Here is a 24,470-nt window from a genome sequence, read left to right as displayed (position 1 = left end):
TTGAGGGCGCTATAGATCCCTTTGCATTTCTGACTCCCACTATTATATTCAGATGTTTTTTTGATGGGAGCACAACAGAAATTTAATTACAGAAAAAAAATTGGCTAATTTCCCAGAGGGAGTTTGTGACCGATGAAAGTCTATGGAGTAAAGGTCTAATCAGGGACTCAATTAGCATTGCCATAAAGAATCAGCTCAGTGTGGTGTTTGAAGCAGGCAACCTGGACTCCAGGTCTGCAGATAAAGGAAATGTATTGGAACAAAATTATATAAAGGTCTTTTTTCCAGTTGTAAAGTAAATTGCTGTGTATAAATGTATTTTTCCACCAGGCTTCCTTTGTAAGCAGTGTTACATTAGCATCTGTGTACTCAGGTTTCTGATAAGGCAACATTTTCGTTCTTTGTAAATTTACATAAAAATAGCATTTCCATAACTCTTGCAGTTCAGAGGTCAGCGCTCGACCTATCAACAATTTTATATGGCTTTATAAGCCTAAGCTTAAGGTGCAAATGACTTTCTGAACTACTGTATGATCTCATTAAGCATATCTTCCATCGCCAAGCAAAGCTATATAACACCGACTTTACACGCCGAGGTCGAAAAGCATTGGGTCTTTGTTATTAATGTTGTAGAAATACAAATATGTCTACCTTTGAAAGGAGTCTTCATTAAGTCCCACGGCCCAGAAAATTAAGGCACGCCTCATCAGGATCTGTGACTTCAGCCGTCTAATTTGTTGGGGACTAGTTGTTTTGTATGGAGTATATAATGCTGATGGAGCAGGATCAGTGTGGATGAAGTATAAACAGTGATTAATTTTCTCCAGTAAATAATGCTTCAAAGCTTATAGGGAAAGTAGAACAATTACTTTTCCATTTTTCCTGCCAAATGAGCTGATAAGAGAAAACAGGGGGAGTTGACCACGTAAATCAGTCTTAATTTCATCTTCCCCATTAAAAGTCAACCATTAAGACCATCTCCGGCTCATTTCATCTCCTTCTTGTTTCACTTTTTCAATTTGCTCAAAAGGGGGGAGTTTGATCGTCATAAAATTTCACTTTGGCCAGCCTATGATTTGCATCTGAGCCAATAAATAGCAATTAGCATAAACATTTAAACCAGGGACTGGAACAAATTCTTGTTCTCCTGGAAAGCTGTTAAATTATTTCACAATGAGTAAGAAGCGTTAAAGCAGGAACAATGGCATTGTCTATTCTTTCGACACATGCAAAGATTGTCTTTAAGAAACTTTACAAAAGTCCAAACAAAAATGGTAATGTTAATGTGTAATTTAAGACTGGTATCTTGTGCTGAAATTTGCAAGTGGGTTTCTGGGGAAGATAGAGATGGGGAAAAAAGGACTTGCTACTAAACAATGTAAAAAATATTCCCAATAGATACAGTATTATATTACATTGTATATTTAAGTTAAACGCAAACTGTTCTTTTTGGACCACAAGTGGTCTCTAAGACGTTGAAGGTAATTTTCATGACATGTCACGTTGAAAAAGGAGGGTTCAAGGGTGAACAGTTCTTAAGTATGTTTAGCTGCCTATGAAAGTGAATCTTATAGTATGCATTGGTTCTATGTTTTTTAATATAGTACATGGGACAGATGGGGAAGTGACTGATTGAACGTTTTTATAGTCACCTCCATAAAATATTTGAGGACAATTGCCATATTAAATATGTATCCAGAGCTTTCCAGAAAAAAATATATTGATAAAAGTTAGCTCTGTGATGTTATGAGTTCCCATGGGTATATGTTAGTTACTGATCCCAACATCCCATATGACTTTTTTCACCATCATTGTCAAAAACTTGTGAATCTTACGTTAACTTGGTTGCACGTTGGTTTCGTGAGTCCAGCACCAACTTTAGGGCTGCAATTAGTTACACTGACTTGTAAGTTCATTTTTAACTCGGCTGTTGCAATTTTCTTTTTCTCCCTCAAAGAGAGCCAATGAGCCAAACAATAAAGTCCCACTGGCCGCCATGTAACTTGATGGTCAGCCTCAGCAATGCCCATCCTGTATAGCAGATGAATACCACCAATCCTTGAGTCTATTTCCAACAGAATAGGGATCAAAATTTCATCCTATGTCAGAAGGGACAATAAAACATAATGGAAATTCCTTGGAATAGGTAAAGTGTAAGCATCAGTAAAATTATATCTCTATGCTTTTTTATTTAAGGGTCTAAGGCAAGTTGCTGAATTTAAGTGTTCATTTTTTTTTCAGGTTTCTTTTAAACAGTATTACAAATTGCCTGGGACAGAAGCTTGGGTTCTGGCACAAGCCTTGTTGTTCTACCGTGTTTCTAAGTACTTACAAATCACCATACTTTGGAACCTCTGGGGAGTGGCTTCATGTGGGGATGGGGCTAGCTAAGAGATGGGTGGGGCTAGCCCCAGGCTGCCTTAATTATGCTGAGAGCAGGAGGGGAAATAGGAGAGAGGAGTATGGTCAAATGCCACTCCCCTGACCAGAGAAAGAGAAGGGTCTACTCTGGAGACCCTGGGTCAAACCCGGAGAGTACCCAGGTATGGTGATCGCTCTTCTCTCTTTTCATCCTACCTCATATGGTAGTGTTCTGTCCTTTTCTGCTTTGGCATTGGCTTAGACTAACAATGTTTAGGTAGTACCACCAGCCTATAATACCGTATAGCCATTGTTAATTTTCATTGATTCCATCCATTTACACTGAAATAGCGTGGTCTAATGATGCCAGGTTATGGACGCCTCTTTGTTACCCAGTTTTAACAACCAACAGGCTGTTTAACAATTCTAATTACTATTTGTGCGATTTTATGTAAAATGTGCTTAAAATCTACGAAAAAAATTCTGGTTTTGTATCCATGCGATACAAAATATTTTCTTTTGCTAATCAAATGCATGAATCAATAATTTAGTGGGGATGCCAGCTGGAAAGAAGCAGAGCACAATCACAAAACACACACATTTCTATGTTTATATAAAGTGTAATTTTATATTAAACCAAAATGCAAATACAAAGTGGTTAAAGGAAATAGCTCGGTATTCCGCATAACATGTGTACCAATTTATGATCGGCATAAGTTACAAACATTACACTTGGGCCATCACAAGCCATGCTGTGCCAATTTTCATAAGGCGATTTATACCTACCTTGTGGGCACTTAATGATCCTTTGTGTATCACAGCTAAATGTATTCTGGCAGTAAATAGGAAAGAATTCACGATAAAGCCTATTTTTTACGTGTGCAAATCCTTTGTGCATTAGACTCCTCGCTCTTCTACATAACTGTTCATATGTTACATTAGCATTAAGAATGTTCATGCTGCTGGTTAACCATTTAGAAGCTGACAATCTAATTAGTATGGTTTGATTAAGGGGGCCCTTAGCTTTAGTGGTTAACCCTTACAGAGCTATAGCTAGCACGTTTAAAGGGCTAATGTCAACGCGTTTCACAGCAACAATTAGGAACCTTTTGGGTCAATGTGGCTGTCTCGCACATAAAAGACGTGGCAGTTCAGACTAAGACGATGACAGCTTCATTTGTGTCTGGCTATGAATTTGTCTTTTTCTTATTAATTATCTAATAAAGCCCTGACACTGCAGAATTTCGATTGCTGACCAACAAACCATGTACTAAGGACAGTCGCACGCGAACGAAAGAGGCTACAAAAAGAAAGGATGCTCAAAGCTTTATTAACAGCAGAGGCCCATTAGACTGTTGTGTGTTCACCTTCACTGGAGCAATAAATGAAGGAGCAGAATAGAAAAGAACTCCTACTGTCTATCTATTGGTAATGCGCAGCCAAGCTGTAGTCATGTTGTAACGCTTGTAAGAAACAGATGTTCCTTCCCTGACAAATCTCCTTCCTTGATTTATTATTCATTTGCTCAAATCACAATGGAAAGTCTTTGGGCCATTAATTAAATTCCAAGCAAAATAAAATTTGCAGCAGAACTCATTACTGGTAAATGACTTTGACACTTCATCAAATTTGAAGGTAAAATAGGCAACTTTAGGAAGTGAAAGGTGGAGAAAGCTCTGGCCATTCCTGCAACCGCTGCAAGACGGTAAAGACTGTGATGAAATTTTTATGTTAAGTACGGTGATCTCAACAAGGTTCTGTTATTGTGGTTTGTTACGCCGACGCCGTTGTCGCTTCGTTTATCATGGACGTCATCAGCCAAAGATCAATACAGTGAATTCTGTGTCAAAAAACATTGTGGTCAATTACTGCCAGAGAAAAAAATATAAATATGCTCTCTTCCTTAGACGACACATGGACCTCTCAAATACATTAAGCACATAAACATTAGGAGATCTGTCATTTTGTTCTGTTGTTAGTAGGTGGAATGTTGAATCCATAAAATCCCCCAAAATTGATGAAGTCTGTGGGAACACCCTGTCGTTGCCTGCTTTTGTGTCACATGACAATTAAGCATTCCCTGAAAAATATGAGGCTAAATTTTACAGTGTTAAGTATTATTTCATAGAAGTTCTGGGTATTCTATAATGCTTAGAATCATGTTTCAGACGCCTCTAGTCATAAAAATTGTGGGACAGCACCTTTAATTTCATGATTTCATTTAAACTTGATGAATTGAGGGAAACTAAGAAGGGGTCCGTTATCAAAACTTTTGTCCCACCGATGATTTATAAAATGCTTTGGACAAAATCACCCCTTCTTTGACATGAAGAATTGTTGGACCATGGAGGAGAAGATCAGCTGCCGGGCTACAGCTTCCCTCTCAGGTTTTGTAGTTCAAAGTTTTAAAAGTGGTCTATTTGCCATGACAACCACTGGAGTGGTCCTGTCATGAAGCTATCATCCCAATATGTATGTTACAACTACAAAGCTGACTAGAGTATTGGTACATGGGCTGTATATGATATGACATAGTCATTTGTCAACGATTCTAGTTACAGTCGTCTTAAATAAAGCGTAATGGTTTACAGATCCCTTATGACTGATGATCTGCATGTTTGCAAATCAATCAGGTAGAGCAATGGCTGTTATAACATGCTTAGCCTGACAGGGCGCATCGTAAATACATGCGTTTAAATGACTGTTTAAAAAAAATATTCATGTGATTGCATGGCAGTGATCACCCATTTTGATACATCAACCACCAAGTGCCCTCCTTTCCAGTATCTACTTTTAGACTTCACAGTCCAGAAGAAGGTTTCCATATTGAGTGGTCTGGCTTTCTAGCTAATGCTCCCTGTGCTTTAAACTCATATACGGTATGTGTAAATGAGCTTATTATATATATAAACACATATACATACATCCATCCTCCTGCCCGCCCCGCTTACCTCTCGCCGCTCCAGCAGCCTTGGTTTCACCGCAGGGTCATGTGACATCACTTGACCCCGATACGCTCCTGTCTCGTTGTACTGGTTCAAAATAGTTGAGAAAGGCTAGGTTTCCACTTGGGTTTTTGTCCTGCGTTTTTTTCTTGATGAAAAACGCCAAGAAAACTGCCACTGCATTCTCCTCCGTTTTGGCGTTTTTTCTGGAGTTTTTTCTGGCGTTTTAGCCTTTCTGTGGAAATTGCTTTTTTTGACCTTAGGCAGTTTTTCCAGCCTTTACACGTTGGAATTTTCACCCAGCTAAAAGGGATTAGGATAAATGGCAAGTATCTGCCCCCTCCTGATGTAATTTACTTGGTAGAGTTCTACGCCCCGGCGGACCCTTTTGTCTCTTTTCTGTGGTTTGTAAGGCCTGCTTTATTCCGAATGTCTGCTCCTCTAGGAAGATTGGCCCCAAATGATGGTGCAAATTGTTTGCTGTTGCTTTTAGCACGCAGGATCCAGTTGGTTTGTTTGTAATGGCATGTCTGCTCCAAATGGTGTAAAATTCAATATGAACTTTGTTTTGTGTGAAACTGCTTGTTTTCAGCCTATTTCTTGTAGGACACACAGATACTGGGTCCATCCTCTGCATTGTAACTGTGGAAAAAAACGCCATAAAAAACGCCAAGGCAATAAACCCACATGGCTTTTTCATGGCGTTTTTTCTCTCCCATTGACTTCTATTGGAAAAAAACGCCAAGATTTCCTTGAAAAAAACGCCAGAGCGTCAACATGCTGCGATTCTGAAAAACTGCCACAGAGCCCAAAAAAGCTGAAAAACGCCAAAGAGGACTGAAAAAACGCCAAACAGAAAAACGCCAAGTGGATATGGCATTGTGCGATTTACTATTGAAGAACAGCTAACATCTGGACGCAGCGTTTTTTCACTAAAAAAACTCTGTGTGGCTGAATTGGCGTTTTTAGCAAATAAAAACCAAGTGGAAACCTAGCCAAAGGGCACTTCCAATCTGGACTGGTGCGGTCCATGTCGGAAGGGCTCTTTCTAAACTATTATGAACCAGTACGAGGAGACAGGAACAAGGGGTCGCACCAGGCCCCCTAGAGGACCAGTGTAGTTACGCCAGTGCCACCATGATTGGCTTTAGCATGATGTGCATCCATAGCATCCTTGGTCTAACGTTGGACAGGGCATTTAAATTAAAGAAAGTTTTTCCTAATGTAGCAGAGTCCAAACATGCAAGTTATCACACAAAGGATCAGGAAGTTTTTTGTATCAATATTTCCTTGAAATTGCCTGAAAATGCCCTTTTGCTGAAGACATCAGCCGTATACTTTTAGTTGAAAGTCCAAAGTGGCTATGAACCAGTTATACTGATCTCTGTACTATATATAGATACATATATTAGTTTGGTAATATGTGCAAAGTATGTAGCGTACATTACAAGTGTCCTAATTTTAATGGGACAGTCTGGCTTTTTGGATATTGTCCTGCAAACCATCTCCTTATCTTCCCCGGCTGACCTGGGGAACTTCCATTGCATTCCCACATGGCCACCGCGTGACATTCTGGAGCTGAGGACTGTAAGGTGGCTATGTGGGTATCATGCCTCCTCTCAGGTCAGACTATACCCCCTCCTGGGTCCTGCCACGTCCCAATCACAGGTGTCCCAGTTTGGACGCCTGAAACATGTAAGGTGGGCTATGATATAGGGTAGTGTGAAATATTGCAATAAAGGTTACATCTTTAATTCTATTTGAAATTACTGATTCATTTTTTCTTATTTTAGAGTGTTTTGCACACAGCTTCATAGACACAAAATCATTTATCTATATATTGTAGCAAATGCAGTTTAGTGCATTTTATTTAAATTTTTGTACCCACAACACACTCATTGTATATATAACTGCTTTAGTATATATAGTGCTTTAGTATATTTAAAATATATCACTTAGACTCTCAAGGAATTGTGTTTATTACAACTTTCACTATCTGTTTTTTACTTTTTTACTACATATGCCCTTATTTCATTTTTATGTATGGGAATTACATTACCCTTTCATCAATTAATTTATACTGTAGATTTCATTAAGTGCAGACAATGCAATTTTCCCCATTTGACGTTCCATTTGTCTAGATTCTAGAAGAGATTTCTCGCACTTCATTGTCACCTGTCATTCTGATGTTTTTAGAAATGGATTCTAAATTGAAAGTAATTGACAAATGCTTTGAGAGGAAAGAGAGGAAAAAATCCATAATGGAAGTAAATGCATGTGCTCAGTATTCCCTAATTGACTAAACGCTTTAAAACCGAAGGTGATGTCCCCGAGCGCAGGAATACTGGATTTCTAATGGCAATTAGTGAGAGGAATTTGGTTGAATGGGTTAAAATATTCTGTTTGCTCATAGTAAGTGATTCTCTAAAATCCCAAGAGCTCAAATTACCTTATGTGAAAAAGCAATTATGCAATTAATAAGGAAGGAAATTATTGTGTTGGGTTTTTTTATTTTTATTTATTTATTTATTTTTATTCTGAATCTTGTGATGTCTCGGTGGAATAGGTAGGAAGTGGTATCATCTATCCTTACATCAAATGCAAATTCCCATGTATATTGGAAACGGATAGACGAGGGATCTTAGATCCTAGATGGATTTAACCCTTTGAGTCCCTGAGGTAGGTAAAAAGGAATCATATTTTATTTTTCATTGATGATTTGATGAATTAAGTTAACAGTGGTAAAAAAAAAAGAAAAAAGATGGGGTCCATAATCAAAATTTTTGGCCCACCACTGATTTATAAAGTCCTTTGGATAAAATCACCCCTGACCTTCTTAAACATGAAGACTTTTTTAAACAGTCATATAAGTGCTGTTGTGATTGACCAAAATACAATAAAATGTAGTTATGTGTCCTGTCTTCTTAAAGGGACACTCCAGCCAATCAGTGGCATGAATTGTTGGATCACAGAGGAGAAGCACAGGATATCTTTTATTTTAGTTCTATTTTCTAAGAATTAGAATTAATGTACTCAAAAAGAGTAAACCTAAGGAAAGGGACGGGGGAAGAGGGCAACCCATACATATACACATTATCGTTTATTTAAAAGACATATATTTTGCTGGAAAAATGGAAAAAAAATAATATATATATATATATATATATATATATACAGAAATAAAAACTAGGCTTCTGTCCTGTTTAAAGCTATTCTGCCTGCAAACAGGAATTGAAAGCAGCTCTGCTGCAGTGGTGTCAAGTTCTCAGTGACACATTAATGACAGAGCACTCTGCAAATTAAATGAGAATAGATTTCATCATCTTACTAAAGATAGGAACCGGCGTTTAAGTAACACAATGCTTTATCCCTTCACATATCCACTTGTCTTGTTCACATAGAGCACAAAATGAACTTATAAGAGCACATGTTAATGAAGAATATAAAATTTATTTTTAAAAAGTTATTAAATTAAAATAATATAATTAGGATTGCTTAGGACAAAAAAATAATTAGGGAGTGTAGTGGTTTTGTTTTTCTTGCTTTTTTAAAAGGAAAACATTGCATATAGCTATAACGATAACTGAAAACAACTGAAAAAAGGAGATTAAACTGCAACATATCTTTAAAATTTAAGATTTATTTTTTGTATTTGAATATTTTGTTTGTTTGCAAATCAAATTTTCAGATGAGAGTTTTTCTGTCTCTACCTGGAGGATCCATAAGTGTTCTACAGGAATTCACGGAAAACATTTGTGATATCTCCCAAGTGTCCTTTTTTGGCCGTACAGTACCACTTTTGGCATTAAAATCTCTCTCTTTTTTTTTTTTTTTTCTTCCCCCGATGTTCGTCTTTTCTAGGAATGCCAGATGTTTGATGGGTAAGAGTGTATCACGGTGTTCTACTGCCCTAAAAGGCGCAATAATATGTAGAGCAACAGCAGAAAATGAAATTTAGTGAATTCAACTTTCAGTATTTCAATAAGAAAAATATATATCTATAGGAAAATAAAAAACTAAAACTGTTTATAAAAAATTTTTTTTTACGTTTTGTATTGGTTCTGCCAAGAACAGAAGAAAGAAAAATGAAAACCTACAGTAGCTGCCCTTACCAGGAACAGAAGAAACCCCAAACCAAAATAAAACAACCCTCCCCCCAATAAAAGACTGTCTCTTGTCCTCATACTCAAGTGAATAAAAGCTCCAGTTTGCAAAGTCAAATGAATTTTTTCCCCGACTTGGATCTCCTCCGTGAAATCATCCACCGATGCACAGCCCTGGCTTCCGCCAAGCAGAAAGAAGAAGGGAAGATAAAACCACATTGTCCAGAGAGAAAGAGAGCCCCTACTTTTGAAATCATTTGGCCCATCTAGTCCAAGTATTCCTTATGTAGAGTCTTCAGACCTCAATCAGTCGTTGGTCTTGTCTTCAGGAGTCAAATGCCTGTGCCATGCATGTTTAAATTCCCTTTCTGTATCAGCGTCCACCACATCTGATGGGATAGTGTTCCATTTATCCACCATCCTCTCAGTAAGGTAAAACTTCCTTACATTACATCGAAACCTCTCCAGTTGTAGACTATGGCCTCTTGTTCTAACATTTCTCCTTAATTATTATTTTTATTGTACGTATTAACTGGGACCTATTTAAAATTCTCTTTTAATAACCCGAGTCAAGCAGAATCTTGTTGGCTCGCTTAATATTTCCTAAGACACGGCTCAACGTTGCCTTTTGTGACAACCAGAAGACAAAATAAATATTGAGACAGAAAGAGGCAGAGACAAAAACAACTTAAAAGTAGCCTCAGGTTTTATGACAACCGAAATAAGGTGACATGTTTCTGTATGTAAGTGGACATCATGTCAGCTACACATAGGGTCATTTCTTCCTAACACGTATCCTGTATGTGGCAGTTCACCCTTTAGATACAATGGTTAGAGACAGGGCAAGAATGTTCTCTTTTTAAACCGTGTCATACGACGTAGCTCACCAGCTGCTTTGGCAGAAAATCACGTTTTCTGATATGCCGTGTCACTTTTTATTAGATTTCGATAGTATTATCTTACTCTCTTAAGGGTTCTTAAGGATCCTTTTGATAAGTACCGCCACAGGTGAAATGTTAAACTGTAGACGTTTGTGGGAAAAAAATTGGACTTTTGTTTATGCCGCTTCCTATTTTTTTTCTCTTGTCTGGTTTTTCTTGACAATAATCTCGTACTTACACAATTTCACAAGGGTTTAACTCAGCTTGAGACCTACACACTAAACTGCTTTTAACAGCAGCGCGGACTGGGCATGTTATGGTATGCATCCTAAGGCACAGAGCTTACAATCTCTTTCCATGTTATCGATATATAAATAATTCGATGTAATAATATAAATGGAAATAAGTATAATTCAGAAGAGAGTAGGCTCTATTCTTCTTTGTCAAAAAACAAGATAGTTGCCCAAATTGTTATCATTCTAAAGAAAAAAAGGATCATAAAAAGAAGGCTCCCTGATCCCAGTTTGCAAAATGACTTTTTTGACCACAGGAGTTCTTTTATACTTATAGAGAAATGGAATGGCTGTAATGCAATGCCAGACTGGAAGAAAGAACTGCCCTGGCACTTTAAGGCCAGCGGCCACTAAATCACGAACATGCTGACAGGAGCTCTACAGTTTTCAATTCTTCCAGTGTCGGGCCGTATATATATGTATATATATATATATATATATATATATATATATATATATATATATCCATACCTGGGAACTTCTGGGCTCCGGCTACCAGGGGTCCTGCTGGAGTTTCTGCTGATGTCAGGGGCATTCCCACTGACGTTAATGGGCGTTAATGGAAACACCCCCCATTTAAAGAAAAAATGGGCGGGGAGTGGGGCGTGTCAAGACCCCGCTCCTGCGACCCGGAAGAATGGGGTCTTGACCCGGAGAGTTTCCAGGTCTGTATATATCCAGTTGCCACACATTAAATCTATGTCTCTCGAGTAGCAGTGACCCACACCATCGAGCATCGGTAGACTTAATTACAGCATTTATTTTTCATTTTATATATATTTATTTTTTTGAATGATTATTTTATGCAGTTTTGATGCATGCCTTGCCAAAGCTACGACATTTATTTAGAGGGAGAGATAATATATACAGTATTATATATATATATAGATATATATATATATATACGGGAGAGAGAGCATATTCATTAAACACCCGTGAGTAGGTAAAATAGGGTCAGCACAGCCTTGCGTTTGGTACATGAAACTATTTTTCTGTGAATTGAATTCTGATGGTCCCTTTGCAGCTTTTTAAACTTTTCCTTTTTGTTTAAACCAAATGCTATTTCGTTTTTTATTATCCCCCAAAAAAGTCTTTTTTACTCATTTTGTGAATGTTAACTACTTCAGTGTTAAGGTGACCCACATTACCGAGCGTGACAAGTTTCTTTGTCAACGAGGGAACTAAATGTTACAATTATTTCTATAGTGTTATTTGCAAGGGATATTATGTGAAAAAAGGGGGAAGAAAACAATAAGAGGCTGACCTTCTGTTTATCTGTTTTCTAATTTTTCTCAAGACAAACCTTTAGAGAAAATAATTGTTTTTCTAAATGCAAACGGTCACATAAAACCGTAGGTGACATATACAGTTGTAGAAAATGCATTTCTTAATGTGCGGTAGAAACATGTATAATAATGTGTTAACGTATTAAGTGACATAGTAATTATACAGCGCCATAAATGACTATTTTTATTTTTTTATTTTTTTTTTAGCTCTTCTTTAATGGCTTCCTATTAATCCTTATGGCAGACTGTTCAACAAAAGTATTCCATACCCAGAGCTTTTACAGAGGTCTCAATGCATTATATTATGATCTTAAATTCCTTGAGCTTTGAAAGAAGCAAATGCAGTCATTTATTTTCTACACGGGGTGTTTTTTTCTCTGAAAAATACAGAATCCATTCAATTAATGGTAATGTTTCCGAGGCTGACCCAAGTTTTGCTTCCCATGGAAATGAGCGTGTCCCATTTACGCGGAGCTCTTAACCTTCAAATTGTCCTTAGTAAAGAGAAGCCACACATATTGTAGTTGCATCTTTGCTTCGAGTAATCTAATTTATTCTTTGTTACACTGCGCCTACTTATATTACTATATTACATTAAACTAGTAATACTCTGCTCTCTCCTTCATGCCTTACGTCCAGTCCCTCACCAAATCCCAGCACCTTCACCTAGGAAACATCTCCCCAACTCGCCCATTCCTCCCATAAGGAGCAACCAAAATACTAATCCACTTCCATGTGATATCCTGTATGGACCGTCTCTCCCTCTACCATCTTTCACCTCTCCAATCCATCGTCAACACTGTGGCTAGACTAATCAAGATCAAATTTAAACTTCTGACCTATAGACCAGTTAACAACTCTGCACCCCCTATGCTTGTATCCAAATTACCCTTAACTGCCCTCTTCATTCCTCCCATGACCTGCGTCTCTCTTCTACCGTCATTTCCTACGTATTCAGGATTTCATATATATGCTGTTTCGCTTCATTTCTGACCGTCCTCACTTTGGAATTTTCATTGGACTAGCTCCAAAATATGCTTGGTTCCAGTACTGTACACAATCGGCAATGTAAAGTTTTAGGGAAAATCCCTAAAGTATGTTTTTTTTTGTGTTGTTCCAACATCTGACTTCATTTGCAGAGATACCTTTAGCGGAAATGTGTAAACTTGGTCCCTGTTGGGTATCTATACCTGGGAACTCTAAACCCTTTAACGGCCCACCATGCAGATTCTATGTAGTGACCAAATGAAGCAAATATCATACCTGTCCTCATGGAAACCTTGACTTCTCATTATGTAGCTATGCACTTAATTGAGTCACCTGCGTTCAAACAAGGATATCAACCATGAAATCCTGGCAGCGAAAGCACTAATTAGGAGTCTTAGATACTCTCATCGGATAAATGTAGAGTATGAATTAGTCAGCTCCAGACCCTAAGATTTTGCCCCTTCACCTTGGGACCCTGAAATTGGAGCCCTGAGACTCCCCACATTTCCTGATGTGAACAACGGTAACAGCAAAACATTGTATGCGTATTTATAATAAAAACAAATATTAGTCTTTCAAGAATAAAATCTGTTTTACAAGCCAACATTCATAATTCATCTTAATATAAAAAATAATATCATCCACAGCATCTTTTTAACGCAAACTGCAGTAGTCCCTTGTGGTATTTCTCCATCTCTGTATATAAATATATATATTTTTTTTTTTTCTTCTGCATAGTAAAGACTACGTCTCACTCACCTATTCTCTAAAGTTTGTATGTCACTATTGTGTACAATTAAAATTGTATATTCATGAAGCTCCATTTGTTTTATGTCCTTCTTGCTGTCAAACCCTCCCAAACAGCATATGCTTTGCTCTGTAGAGAATAAAATCAAATTTGTCTGTCTTGTCATATTGTCATCAAAGTGATAGTATCACAATTAGATTAACATTTTGTCAAGGAGCTGAAGGGTGGGAAATGGAATGAGAAAATTATTGGATGGGAGAGTCCGTTTAACCCTTTGGACGACACCAGCCATTGTGCCTATTCCTGGAGGCGAGGAAGGCAATCAGAATCCACAGTAAGTGGCTCTGTCAAATCATTATGATCCATGTTAGTATCAACAAGGTCACTTCTAAGGTCTGGAAGGTACATGTATATAGGAAGAACCCATTAAGATTATTGACAGTAGTATTTAGGAAGGTTTCACAGTTTTATGCACAAAAGCGTCTCTTTGATATTGTTATACAGAAGAAAAAAAACCTATTTAGGATTCTGCATAATTCTGCTGACAAATACACCTTTTTTTCCATAAAAAATACAAGACATGATTATAATATACAGTTTGTATTCAGTATTTAACTATTGGAGCTAGAGATGATGAGGCTATCCCAACAAATGTTTCGTATAACCACACATTTTTATTTTAACATGCTAAATATTGTAATGTTACAGAGCATGATACATAAGGACCATCTGGCCAGCAATAATTCCTGAAAAGTGTCTATGCATACATGAGAAGTTCTCAACATGGCTCACCTGGAGTTCTCTCCTACTGGTTCCATTTGTGAGCTGGGGGAGGGCACAGCCAGGTCGAGCGGGAAGGGGCTAGACAATGGAAGTGGACTGGGCCAGATACCACCTCCGCCTGGAGAATAATGATCTGCCCTCGAGGGCCAGTAATCAACTCCAAGGCAAACCCAGAGGGTTCCCAGGTAAGTTCATGTTCCAGACTTTGCGAACATTATGCATATTTCAGGATTTTTTTCTGTATAAATACAGGTGATTCAGTTAAGAGTACTGGTTCAGGGTACTAGAATGTGAGGTTTTATGACAATAACTGAGGACATGGACTTGGCTAATGAAATCAGTGTGTTGCTACATAGAATTCTCTTATAGAACTGATGTTCTGCAGCATGTTTCATTCAGAAACACTATCTTCTTGCCATGACATTTTAGCAGTTTCGGATACACGTCCAAATATCCACTTTAATGAATAAACCTCAATAAACCCCTATAAGAAATATAACACATTGCATATTACTGATGATGCAGAAAGGGCAAATGTCCTATAAGGGGCCATAAGGTGCGCTAGCGTGTGATGTCGGAACATTCAGGGTGTATTACACAGGAACTTGACACACTTGTAAAGTCCAGAATTGGGGATGCAGCTCTGGATTGAGTCTTATACTCAAATATCACCTGAAAACCTCTGAACTGTAAATAATAATATTGTTAAATTATAGAATATTGCGCAAGTTTAAATAAATAACCTATATGCATTAATACAGAACTGTATATTATTAGTTGAAATTTAAGATTATTAAAATCTCAACCCATCTGAAAAATATTATTTAAAAAACATCCCTATATGTAATATATATAAAATAATTTATATGTACACAATCCCATAATGCAAAACTGCATTGCGTGTACATGGAGTTGTATCTACTAAGATTTATTTAATCACGATAAATTATGGAACACAGAGTGCTGTCTAAAGCTTACGATTTCATCAAACAAACTGAACAAACTGCTGTTGAATTGGGCTTTTTATTTTGTATTCAACTTACTCAAGTAGTTCAGTTGCTCTTTTCTTACCTGATGTCTTCAAGGACATGTAGCTGACATAGCGGGACTTTCTTGAAGACAGGCAGCTTCAGGCCAGAATGAATGCTTGCATCTAGATAAATTAGAACTGACATACAGAAGTACTTCTATAATTCCGAGTTCCAGGTTCTTTTCAAAATTACCTGTTAGGAAATAAAGAAGGGAAAAAAATATAAGAAATAAAGATTCTACTTTTTTTTACATATATATATATATATATATAATTAATTTAACTTTAAATACTTTTCATGCCATAATAAATCATAAATATATACAATTATTTTTTACATTAATTTTAATTTAAATATTTTTATGGGGAGTCAACTCATCTCCACTTGGCTAAAACTCACAACATTTTAAGATGGATGCACTCGTATCAACCTCCAAACTTCTTGAGTCACTCCAGTTGACATAGCTAGACCAAGAACTCCAATACTCCAAAAAGACATCCTAACAAAGGGGAGGTCACAGACAGAAAAAGTCCTGGTTCAAGCTTGTTCTCCTTTACATATTTCCTCCCCCATTTAAACACAAATTGTTCACCAAATCTACTAAAAACAGTCCATATGAAAACCATGAGTTGTCAGGGGGTAAAGATGTTCTGAGAGAAATCAAAACCTGAAGTCAAGTCAAGGTAGTCAAGTCAGAGTAGAATGTGATGGACTTATCTCCAGAATATTTGACCCTGAGAACCTGCCCATCCATCCTGAGATCCTTACCCTTATAGGTTATGCTTCATTGTTGCATTTGTTAAATAAGTAAAACATTCATTTTATTCAACTGGCCTCACTGAATTGAACTACAAAATACTACGTAGGTAGAACGTCTTAAATGGTCAGTATCAAGAAAAATATAAAAGTTGTATAAAAATCACATTTATTTAAACATATACATTACGAGTCTTCCATAAAGACACAAAGAAGCAGATGTTCCATGCTTTGTAGTTTCTAAATATTGAAAATCTTTTCCTAAATCAGTTAATTAAAGACCAAACCCAGATTTTAATCCATCAAAACGTACAGAGCGGCCCATTAAATTTTTGTAATTAAGTTTCTGTTGTGCTCCCACAAAAAACCATTATCTGAATTGTGTAATTAACATAATAGTGGGAGTCAGTAATGCAAAAGAATCTATATCTCCCCCAACCCATTACTTTTAATGATATTTAATAAACTTTTATTAACACCTTCGTAGGGATACTCCATGTGTGTTTTTAAAGGTGCTGTTCCACTTTGATTCATTTAAAGGGGGAATCCATGGAAAAACTGGTATTTTTATGTAAGCATTAAATACAGAGCTGTATTACATTACTAATGTAGTTAAGCATTGAAGAACAAGTGGGTTTATTACATTTGTATGTTACATTTCTTGACAGTAAGCATCTGGCACGTATATGAATACTGCTGGTTCCTGTACTGTTTAGTGACCCGCTCTTCTCCCTCAATGGAGATAAAGCAAGCTACAAGTGAGAATCCAAGTGGCTTTCTATGGTAGGAAAAAACTTGCATTTCATAATAATGCTCCCAATATTTTGCGGTATGGTTGCTGAGAACTTTTGTTTTCACCAATGCCGGCCCCAGAGTGTCCAACTCTGTGATTAAGTCTGAGCCATTCTATTGTTTAACATAAAGGTAATATAATAAGGAGTCCAGTTGTTTGTCTACTAAACTGGGCTAATATAACAGAGCGAGAGCTCATACAAAAAGTCTAATTATTATATTAAGCAAAAATTCTAAGTAAAAAATAATAAGTAATAAAAATAGTAATAAAAAAATAAGTCATTTTGTATCATTTGTATTAAAACCTACCTAATGCGAATATCATGGGGAAACATATTTTAACTTCCTTTTCTCAGCCCCGTTATGGGTTATCGCCAACCCATGTTAAGTTGCTGATTGTTGTTGATTGTTTCAAGTAGTCTTTATGAGGGAGAGACCTTTAAAAGAGGAATTTTATGAGATATTGCGAGTTCTGACAAATTAATGTCAACTCTTAATACGACCAAAACAAAATACAATGATTTAAAAACAATGATTAACATTTAATTGCTTGTGACCTTATATTTCTGTTTTTCAGAAGTAGACGAATGCGCTTTCTTGATCTTAACGGCCACGTGTTTGTTCCATTGACTGAACGCACACTAGGTTATCAGCCAGGATTTGCGAGATACAACCAAGAAAGAGCTTTTGCTGTAAAGGTAGAATTAAAAAAAGAAAAGCTACACGCTGCATCTGTGTTTGTGCATCGCCAGAAGCAGCACTTGATCTCAGATGTCAAGGACACTGCTTTCCTGGATCCTCTCTGAGGGCCTGTGGAGGTTGTTTGTACACACAATGTGCCTAAAGTGTCTGCAACTCAACTTAGGCAATGAGAAGTAATTTAGCAACTTTTATGATTTATTGCAGTAGTCTCACGAGGAGATCAGCATATTTGCTGCTCGTCGGCTTTAGCGTTCTAAAGTTCTAAAACGGCAATAGAGCAGCACCTGAGTCTGACAGTATTGTGCTTTACCGTATTTGACCCACTTGGTCATTTCACGGAAGCCAATGCCACCGTAGCTCCCGTGGGAAAGTCACACAAGTTTCTAATATCAGAACATTTCACAGATGTAGACTACTCAACAGTCTCTGATAATGCTGCCTTCTAACTTTGTTACAGCAACGTAAATCAGTTTATCAAACTGTAACAACCATGATGATTCCAGTAAGGTCCAAAAAGAAAATCTGCCTTTTCAAGAAGTTTTTTGGAGTATACAATAAATACTGTGGTCAATCCATACACAGTTTGTTGTAACGTTTTCAGGCAGCTGCATAGTAGCCATTTGCACGTGTTCTAGTTCTGTTATCTTAGCCAAGTCTACTAAAGAAAACCTTGCCTCCTTATCGTAAAACCTGTAGGTAAACAATAGAATGGCTCAGTCTTAATCCTCCCAGCCACACACAATGAACGTCCATGAAGAAATGCGCTAGTATTGCCATAAAGAATCAGCTCAGTGCGGTGTTTGAGCAGGGAAAGTTATCCAGAATATCACATGACTGACAACAATGGCGGCCCCCAGGTCTACACTTAAGGGAAGTTTATTGGAACAAAATTAGATCAAATTAAGTTTTTCTCAATGTCGTACCTACGGTAGTGGGGTTAACGCTTTTTCCATTGAACTTCCCCTTTTGGCCGGCAGCTTTCCCATAAAATAGCGTAATATAACCTTACTTCACACAGGAGGGCAGAAACTGCGCACCATAACCCAATTTGTGGTGAAAGTGGAAGATACATATTTACAGCTTTGATTAACTAGCAGCATAGTCCACTGGAGCCTTAGAGGTCTCTTCTTCAAACAAAATATCTGTTTTTCTTGTTAAAATCTTCTTTGACAGTCTATAAGAAGAGGTGATGAGTTGGCACACAGCAAGGGAATTTAGAAAAAAACCAGGGTAGCTTCCTGTAGCAATCCACTGTCTCTTGACATATCCACAAATACTATAGTTCCAGTTTTATTACTTGCAGCCATTTTTCAATCCAGCACAGAATGGATTTTTTTTTGCCTTTTTTTTTTATTATTTTTTGGGATGGCCCTTTTCCATGGGCTTAAAATAGAGACATGGTGGCTTCCTTGCCTCCTATTGTGTTCATAAATCCCAGATTTGCTTTTGATTTTAACTCACATCAACGCCGCTGCCACTATGTCTAGTTGAGTATAGACTGAGGCGAGCGTAAATGCAAGATGTGAATATGCAAGTGGAACATTTATCCTGTTCTGCAAACTTGCCTTGAATTAAAACTCACAATCATCCAACCTTTGGTGAATTGACCCAAAAGTCTTCTGACCTCGGTAGAATTTTCAGCCATTCCTGAGTGTTACCATTTAATGGTGATATTTTGCTGTATTATATTATAACGCAGACATGAAGAATGTAAAGAATACATTTTATATAGCAAATAAACCTGATACGAAATAACTATACATTGATTAGGGGAATAAGGCTCTGTATAATGAGAGGACGGTGACGGATAACCATCATTTTCATGCAGGCATGATGCAGGCGTGCCGCAGGCAATAACATATTTCAGTTAGAGTGCCACACAGCTTTCATTGAGTTTATTCTCCCACCGGTATAATGATACAATATGTTACAGTAACTATACTACCGGTGACTTCAGCTTATGGGGTTCCTGGAGTGCATTTATCTGCTTTATATATCTGTTACCACATTGGCACCATCTGGAAGATAAATCAATTTGCCTCTCTGAGTCACAAAACATGGTCCCGGCAAGATTTAAAAAAAAATAAAATATTAAAATACATAGTTTTATGCACTTTTTAAAAGAAATTACATTACATATACTCCCTATTCAAGGTGCTGTTTTCCAGAGTTGTAAAAGTGAAAAAGTTAATGAAAATGTTCATGTATATATATATATGTATTATATATATATATATATATATATAACTATATATACTGTATATATATATATATATATGTATACTGTTTATATATATATATATATATATACTGTATATATACAGTATATATGTATGTATGTATATATGACTATATATGCTGTGTATATATATATATATATTTATATATATATATATATATATATATTGCATATGGTTTTATTCAGTATTAAGAAAATGCTACTTTTTTTCTAGTCTTTTTTTTTTATAGTGAGAACTGAGCTGACCCCTTCTGTTTATGGAAATTATGTTGACACAGACAGCAAACATCAGCGTTTACGAAGGTTGTTCTACAGTCAATTTAATAAAAGTTTTTAAAAACTACTAAAATGTGCCTTTTTTAGGTATCTAACATCTGGAGAACTGCCATTATCTTTTAATAATAAAATAATAAAATAATTGGAGCAGCCATTAATAAAAAGAGTTGTATTACAAATACTTTAAAACATTAATAAAGTAAGATTTATTGTATGCAGAATAATAACAGATACGATTATAAACTATAAATATTATAAATATTATTTTATAGTGTCATTATATAAAAAAACCCTTTAATTATATATATATATATATATAAAATATATAAATCACCGGGCTGTAATAAAGATTTCCTCCATTCTCAAGGCTTTAACATTCACTTAAGTGAAATTAGCCTGTTATCCCGCATCATACATCACGTGTGCCAGCTTTGATTTGTAATGCTGACAGCCATTGTTGTTCAGCAAGATAATCCCCTACTAGTGAATCATTCTTTCCAATTATCTGAAGTTCTACAAACACAGGCAGAAAGTACCTTTAAATGAAGCGGACCACATTAATAAAAACCCTGCAATGATAGAATTCTCGTGCTTTGGATAATGATCACAGATAAGAGCAAGCTTAAAAACATCAATCCTCTAAATACAACAAATAAATGGGGGAAACGTGTGTGATGTACGGTACTTTGTATTATTAATTGAATTAAATTCAATTTTTTTAAATATTATTTAAAATTTTAGCCTGATTTGAGAGCCCTGTTTGTCTCCTCACAAGAAACCGAAATCGAATAATGACTAAGACACAGAAATACAGAGACCCATAATTTAAATTAGAAATAGGAACATCATGTACAAAGGCAACTCAATGCAGTTTAGAGGGGTGGATCAGAATTATGGTGGTCAGCAGAAATTCTACATCTTCTCTATCAATCAGTACAGTTTCATAAAAGATACATTTAGTAGACAATATGGACTTCCTTCTCAACATTTTTATCCCCCGTCTTATTTGCTTTGTCAACTGTATGAGATAAGTAACATGATAAACACATTTCTTCATTGTTGTTGTGCAAACCAACTGTAATAAATAACAGCCCATAAATAACAATGATTGTAAGCTCACAAGACCAGGGCCAAAAAAAAACCACATTCAAACGGCTACAACAAAAATGTTTTCACGTTAATAAAAAAAAAAAAAATAGCTTGAAATGTAAGGACAAATGTGATTTTATTTTTTTTGCCCCAATTCCTGCACATTCACAAGAGTCTTTAAGTGTTAAAACATTTGAATATCAAGCATTCGTTAACTGATGGCGCATGTGTTAAACACGATCTGCAAACGGCATCGTGAAGCCGCATGGATACCGAGCACCTTGATCATGGAAACAAATTTAACAGTGGTAACCTTGTTTAATGATATGTTGCTGGTCTCAGCACCTTGCTGAGGCTTTGTGAGTCTTCGCCGGCTGGGTCCGCATGATAGATCACGGTGGGAGGTTGATGGTGCAATCACTCACAGGCAGGCATTGACACCTGCACCAGACTAACAGTCATCCCCTCTGGACGCATCACTTAGCCAGTCGGGAGACACGCTTCCTACAAAACTGCAAACACACTGCTCTGATATTTATGGCCCATCTCTGTGTAGGATGCATTTTCTGTTCACCCTTTCATTGCCGTTAATGATTAAAACAGTTTCCCCCCCCCAGATAAGTTTGAGAAGAGACTCACCTTCCAAAAATACATCTCTCATCCTTAGTCTAACCTAATATTTAACCCCTTAAGGACCACCGTGTGATAGTTGCCATGACAAGCGAACCTTTCGCCAAAAATGCTAAACTTTATGCAAGATTTTGTAATCTTTCTTGTTTTTTCTCGTTCAAGATGTCCGCCCAGAGTTATGACTTTCAATTAGGGGGATCACGTTTCTTCCGGAGATAGTAACACCTGAGTAACTGATTCCCTCCTAGTTACTTTATATATCCCAGATACTGCAGCACTTTACATGCACGGTCAGCCATATGTAAAAAGTATACGTGCTCTAAAACAATGGCCGGTGTGGTCATCCGGTTCCAATCCTTGTTAAAGTAGATGCTCCTCAGGGCTGTTCCTGCACAATGCTTGGTTGGAGTTAAAAGGTTTCAGCTTTAGTGAATACGTTCCTACTTTAAATTTTAGTTTTAGGAAGCTTCTTGGGATTATACCCAAGTACCATTCGGCCCACCTAGCCTACCAGGTTGTCCCTGCTGTAAAGACTTAGATATTAATCGGTCGTTGGTCTTAGATTTTGGAGCCATATGTCTGTCCCATGCATGTTTAAATTCCCTTACAGTATTAAGCTCTACCACTACTTCTGGGAGGCTGGTTTACTTATCTACCACCACTTCAAAAACATTGAGATAGTATAAAAGCTAAACTGTAATAAATTGTTAAGTGCAAGCATTGTTCTTTATCTTGGGGCTAATCTTCAAACTGAACCGTTTGCTCGGGTGGAAGAAGGGGTCCCCGTTTTTGTTGCATGTAACAGATGTTCCTCTAAAGGTTTGTGTTTTATTAGTAGATCATTCGGGTAACCAAATAAAAAAACCAGAACATGTAACAGTGAAATCCTAAAATACCCATTGTAGAGCTCTGCGGAATATGACGACACAATAAATAAATAATCATCTATTGGAAAACTGGGGAAAAAATTCCACGGTGTAATTTTATGATCTATATTTTAGCGATTACAACAGGCACATGCTTCACATTGTAATAATTTACTGGTTATAATAAAACTGCTTCATTTATAACATTACGGTTACACCTTTATAATTAAATTCAACAATTTATGTATTTAATACACAAAATATTTTTTTATAGAAAAGTGGATACAAGAAATCATTAGATAATAATAAAAAAAATGAAATTGCAGTAAGTTTAGAATTGAGGTGTTTGCTTCTGATGTTCTGTGTGTTCAAGGTATGGTATAGATTTAGTAAAGATGATCTCTATTGGCTAACTAACGTATAGATTGCAAGCTTTTGAGACTATCTAGGTCTCTTCGTTAACATTGGGAGACCTGATCCCAGATATATAGGGTAGAATAACGAGAGACCGGAGGTTGATTCTCTGTGAGTCCCTCCAATCAATACATTGGCTAATAATTATGCGTTGGAATTTTCTAAATGTTTTCAGTTGACCCTGAGACTACAAATATTAACCCTTTAATATTGTAAGAGTCTAATCTGGTTTTCTGCTCCTTCTTTTAAGGATACACCACCTGGTTTTGTATGATCCTTCAGATTGTAAACTTGCGAGCCTTTTTAGCGACTCACTCACGGTACCAAGTAAATGGTTCTAACTATTGCCATTACTAAATATATAGATATTCAAAGTTAAGTAGCCTGGGGCCCACGTGTAACAGTACGAAAAATGAAGTACCAAAAATGGTATTATTATGCCAGATTCCAATAGAACACTAGGGATGAAAAAAACATACAAATCAAGCACTGATCAAGCCCATAACTCAAAAAAGACAAAGAAACAAATATATTATTAGAATATTGTTCTGACCATATGGCAGTGTTGCTAGTAATAAAATACTGAATGGGTACCCTAAATTTCTTTCCAAAAATTCTTTTGAACTGATACCAGGCTGCAAAGGACTATATCCAAGTAGAAATGTGGCTCCACTAAATGGGATCTCGTGTCCCAGGAAATAAAACTAGTTTTACTGGTTTAGAAATTTCCTGCAAGAGAAGGAGAATCATGTTGTGAGGGAACAGAAGGGAAGGGTATTGTGAATAGGGGTATATCACAAACGCCACATAGTAAGCCCTGGCTGTAGCATATTTGACAATCTATGCCCACAGCATAGCTGCCTATTCATCTACTTGCTTGTCAGTGACCGAATGCTAAATAAAAAAGACGGAGCCTACAGGACAGTTCATAAATCATCCTCAAAGGGACTGCAAAAAGGGTAACGAAAGGAGATGCCATGTGATGCGCTGCCATCCCCTCTGGCACGCAGGGAGTTAAATGTTTTAGCTTCCATCACTTTGTGAGGATGTAACACTGGAAGCTGTATAACATGGTGTTTTAAGAGTTAGTAAAGCTGCAAAAAGGAACAAACATGGTTGCACGAACATGAGTTCATATGGTGATGTTAGGAAGTGCAAGCTGTACAGATGACAGTAGGGGGGATTTATACATATGTCCTAGGGGGGGTTAAAAAGTGCAAAGCTGCAACTGCGGCAGTGTGTGCATGATAGCTTTAACATTTTCAATGTAAGGCACATCGCTTTTACC

The 24,470-nt window shown here is 36.9% G+C and overlaps 1 protein-coding gene across 1 annotated transcript in view; it reads left to right on the top strand.

Moving 5' to 3' along the window:
- The window catches only part of LOC149275864 (spermatogenesis-associated protein 17-like), a 152,404-nt gene extending 134,632 nt beyond the window's left edge, over positions 1-17,772 (top strand). Inside the window, exons 10-11 of the mRNA XM_089504220.1 lie at positions 9,168-9,187; positions 17,544-17,772. Coding sequence (XP_089360346.1) covers positions 9,168-9,187; positions 17,544-17,772 — 249 coding nt within the window. The remainder of the gene's footprint in view (positions 1-9,167; positions 9,188-17,543) is intronic.
- The last annotated feature ends 6,698 nt before the right edge of the window (positions 17,773-24,470 follow it).

Source organism: Sceloporus occidentalis, unplaced genomic scaffold, assembly GCF_023333645.1.
Source record: "Sceloporus occidentalis isolate IW3139 unplaced genomic scaffold, rSceOcc1.0.p SCAF_261, whole genome shotgun sequence".
NCBI lineage: Eukaryota > Metazoa > Chordata > Lepidosauria > Squamata > Phrynosomatidae > Sceloporus > Sceloporus occidentalis.
This window is presented reverse-complemented; position numbering and strand designations above follow the sequence as displayed.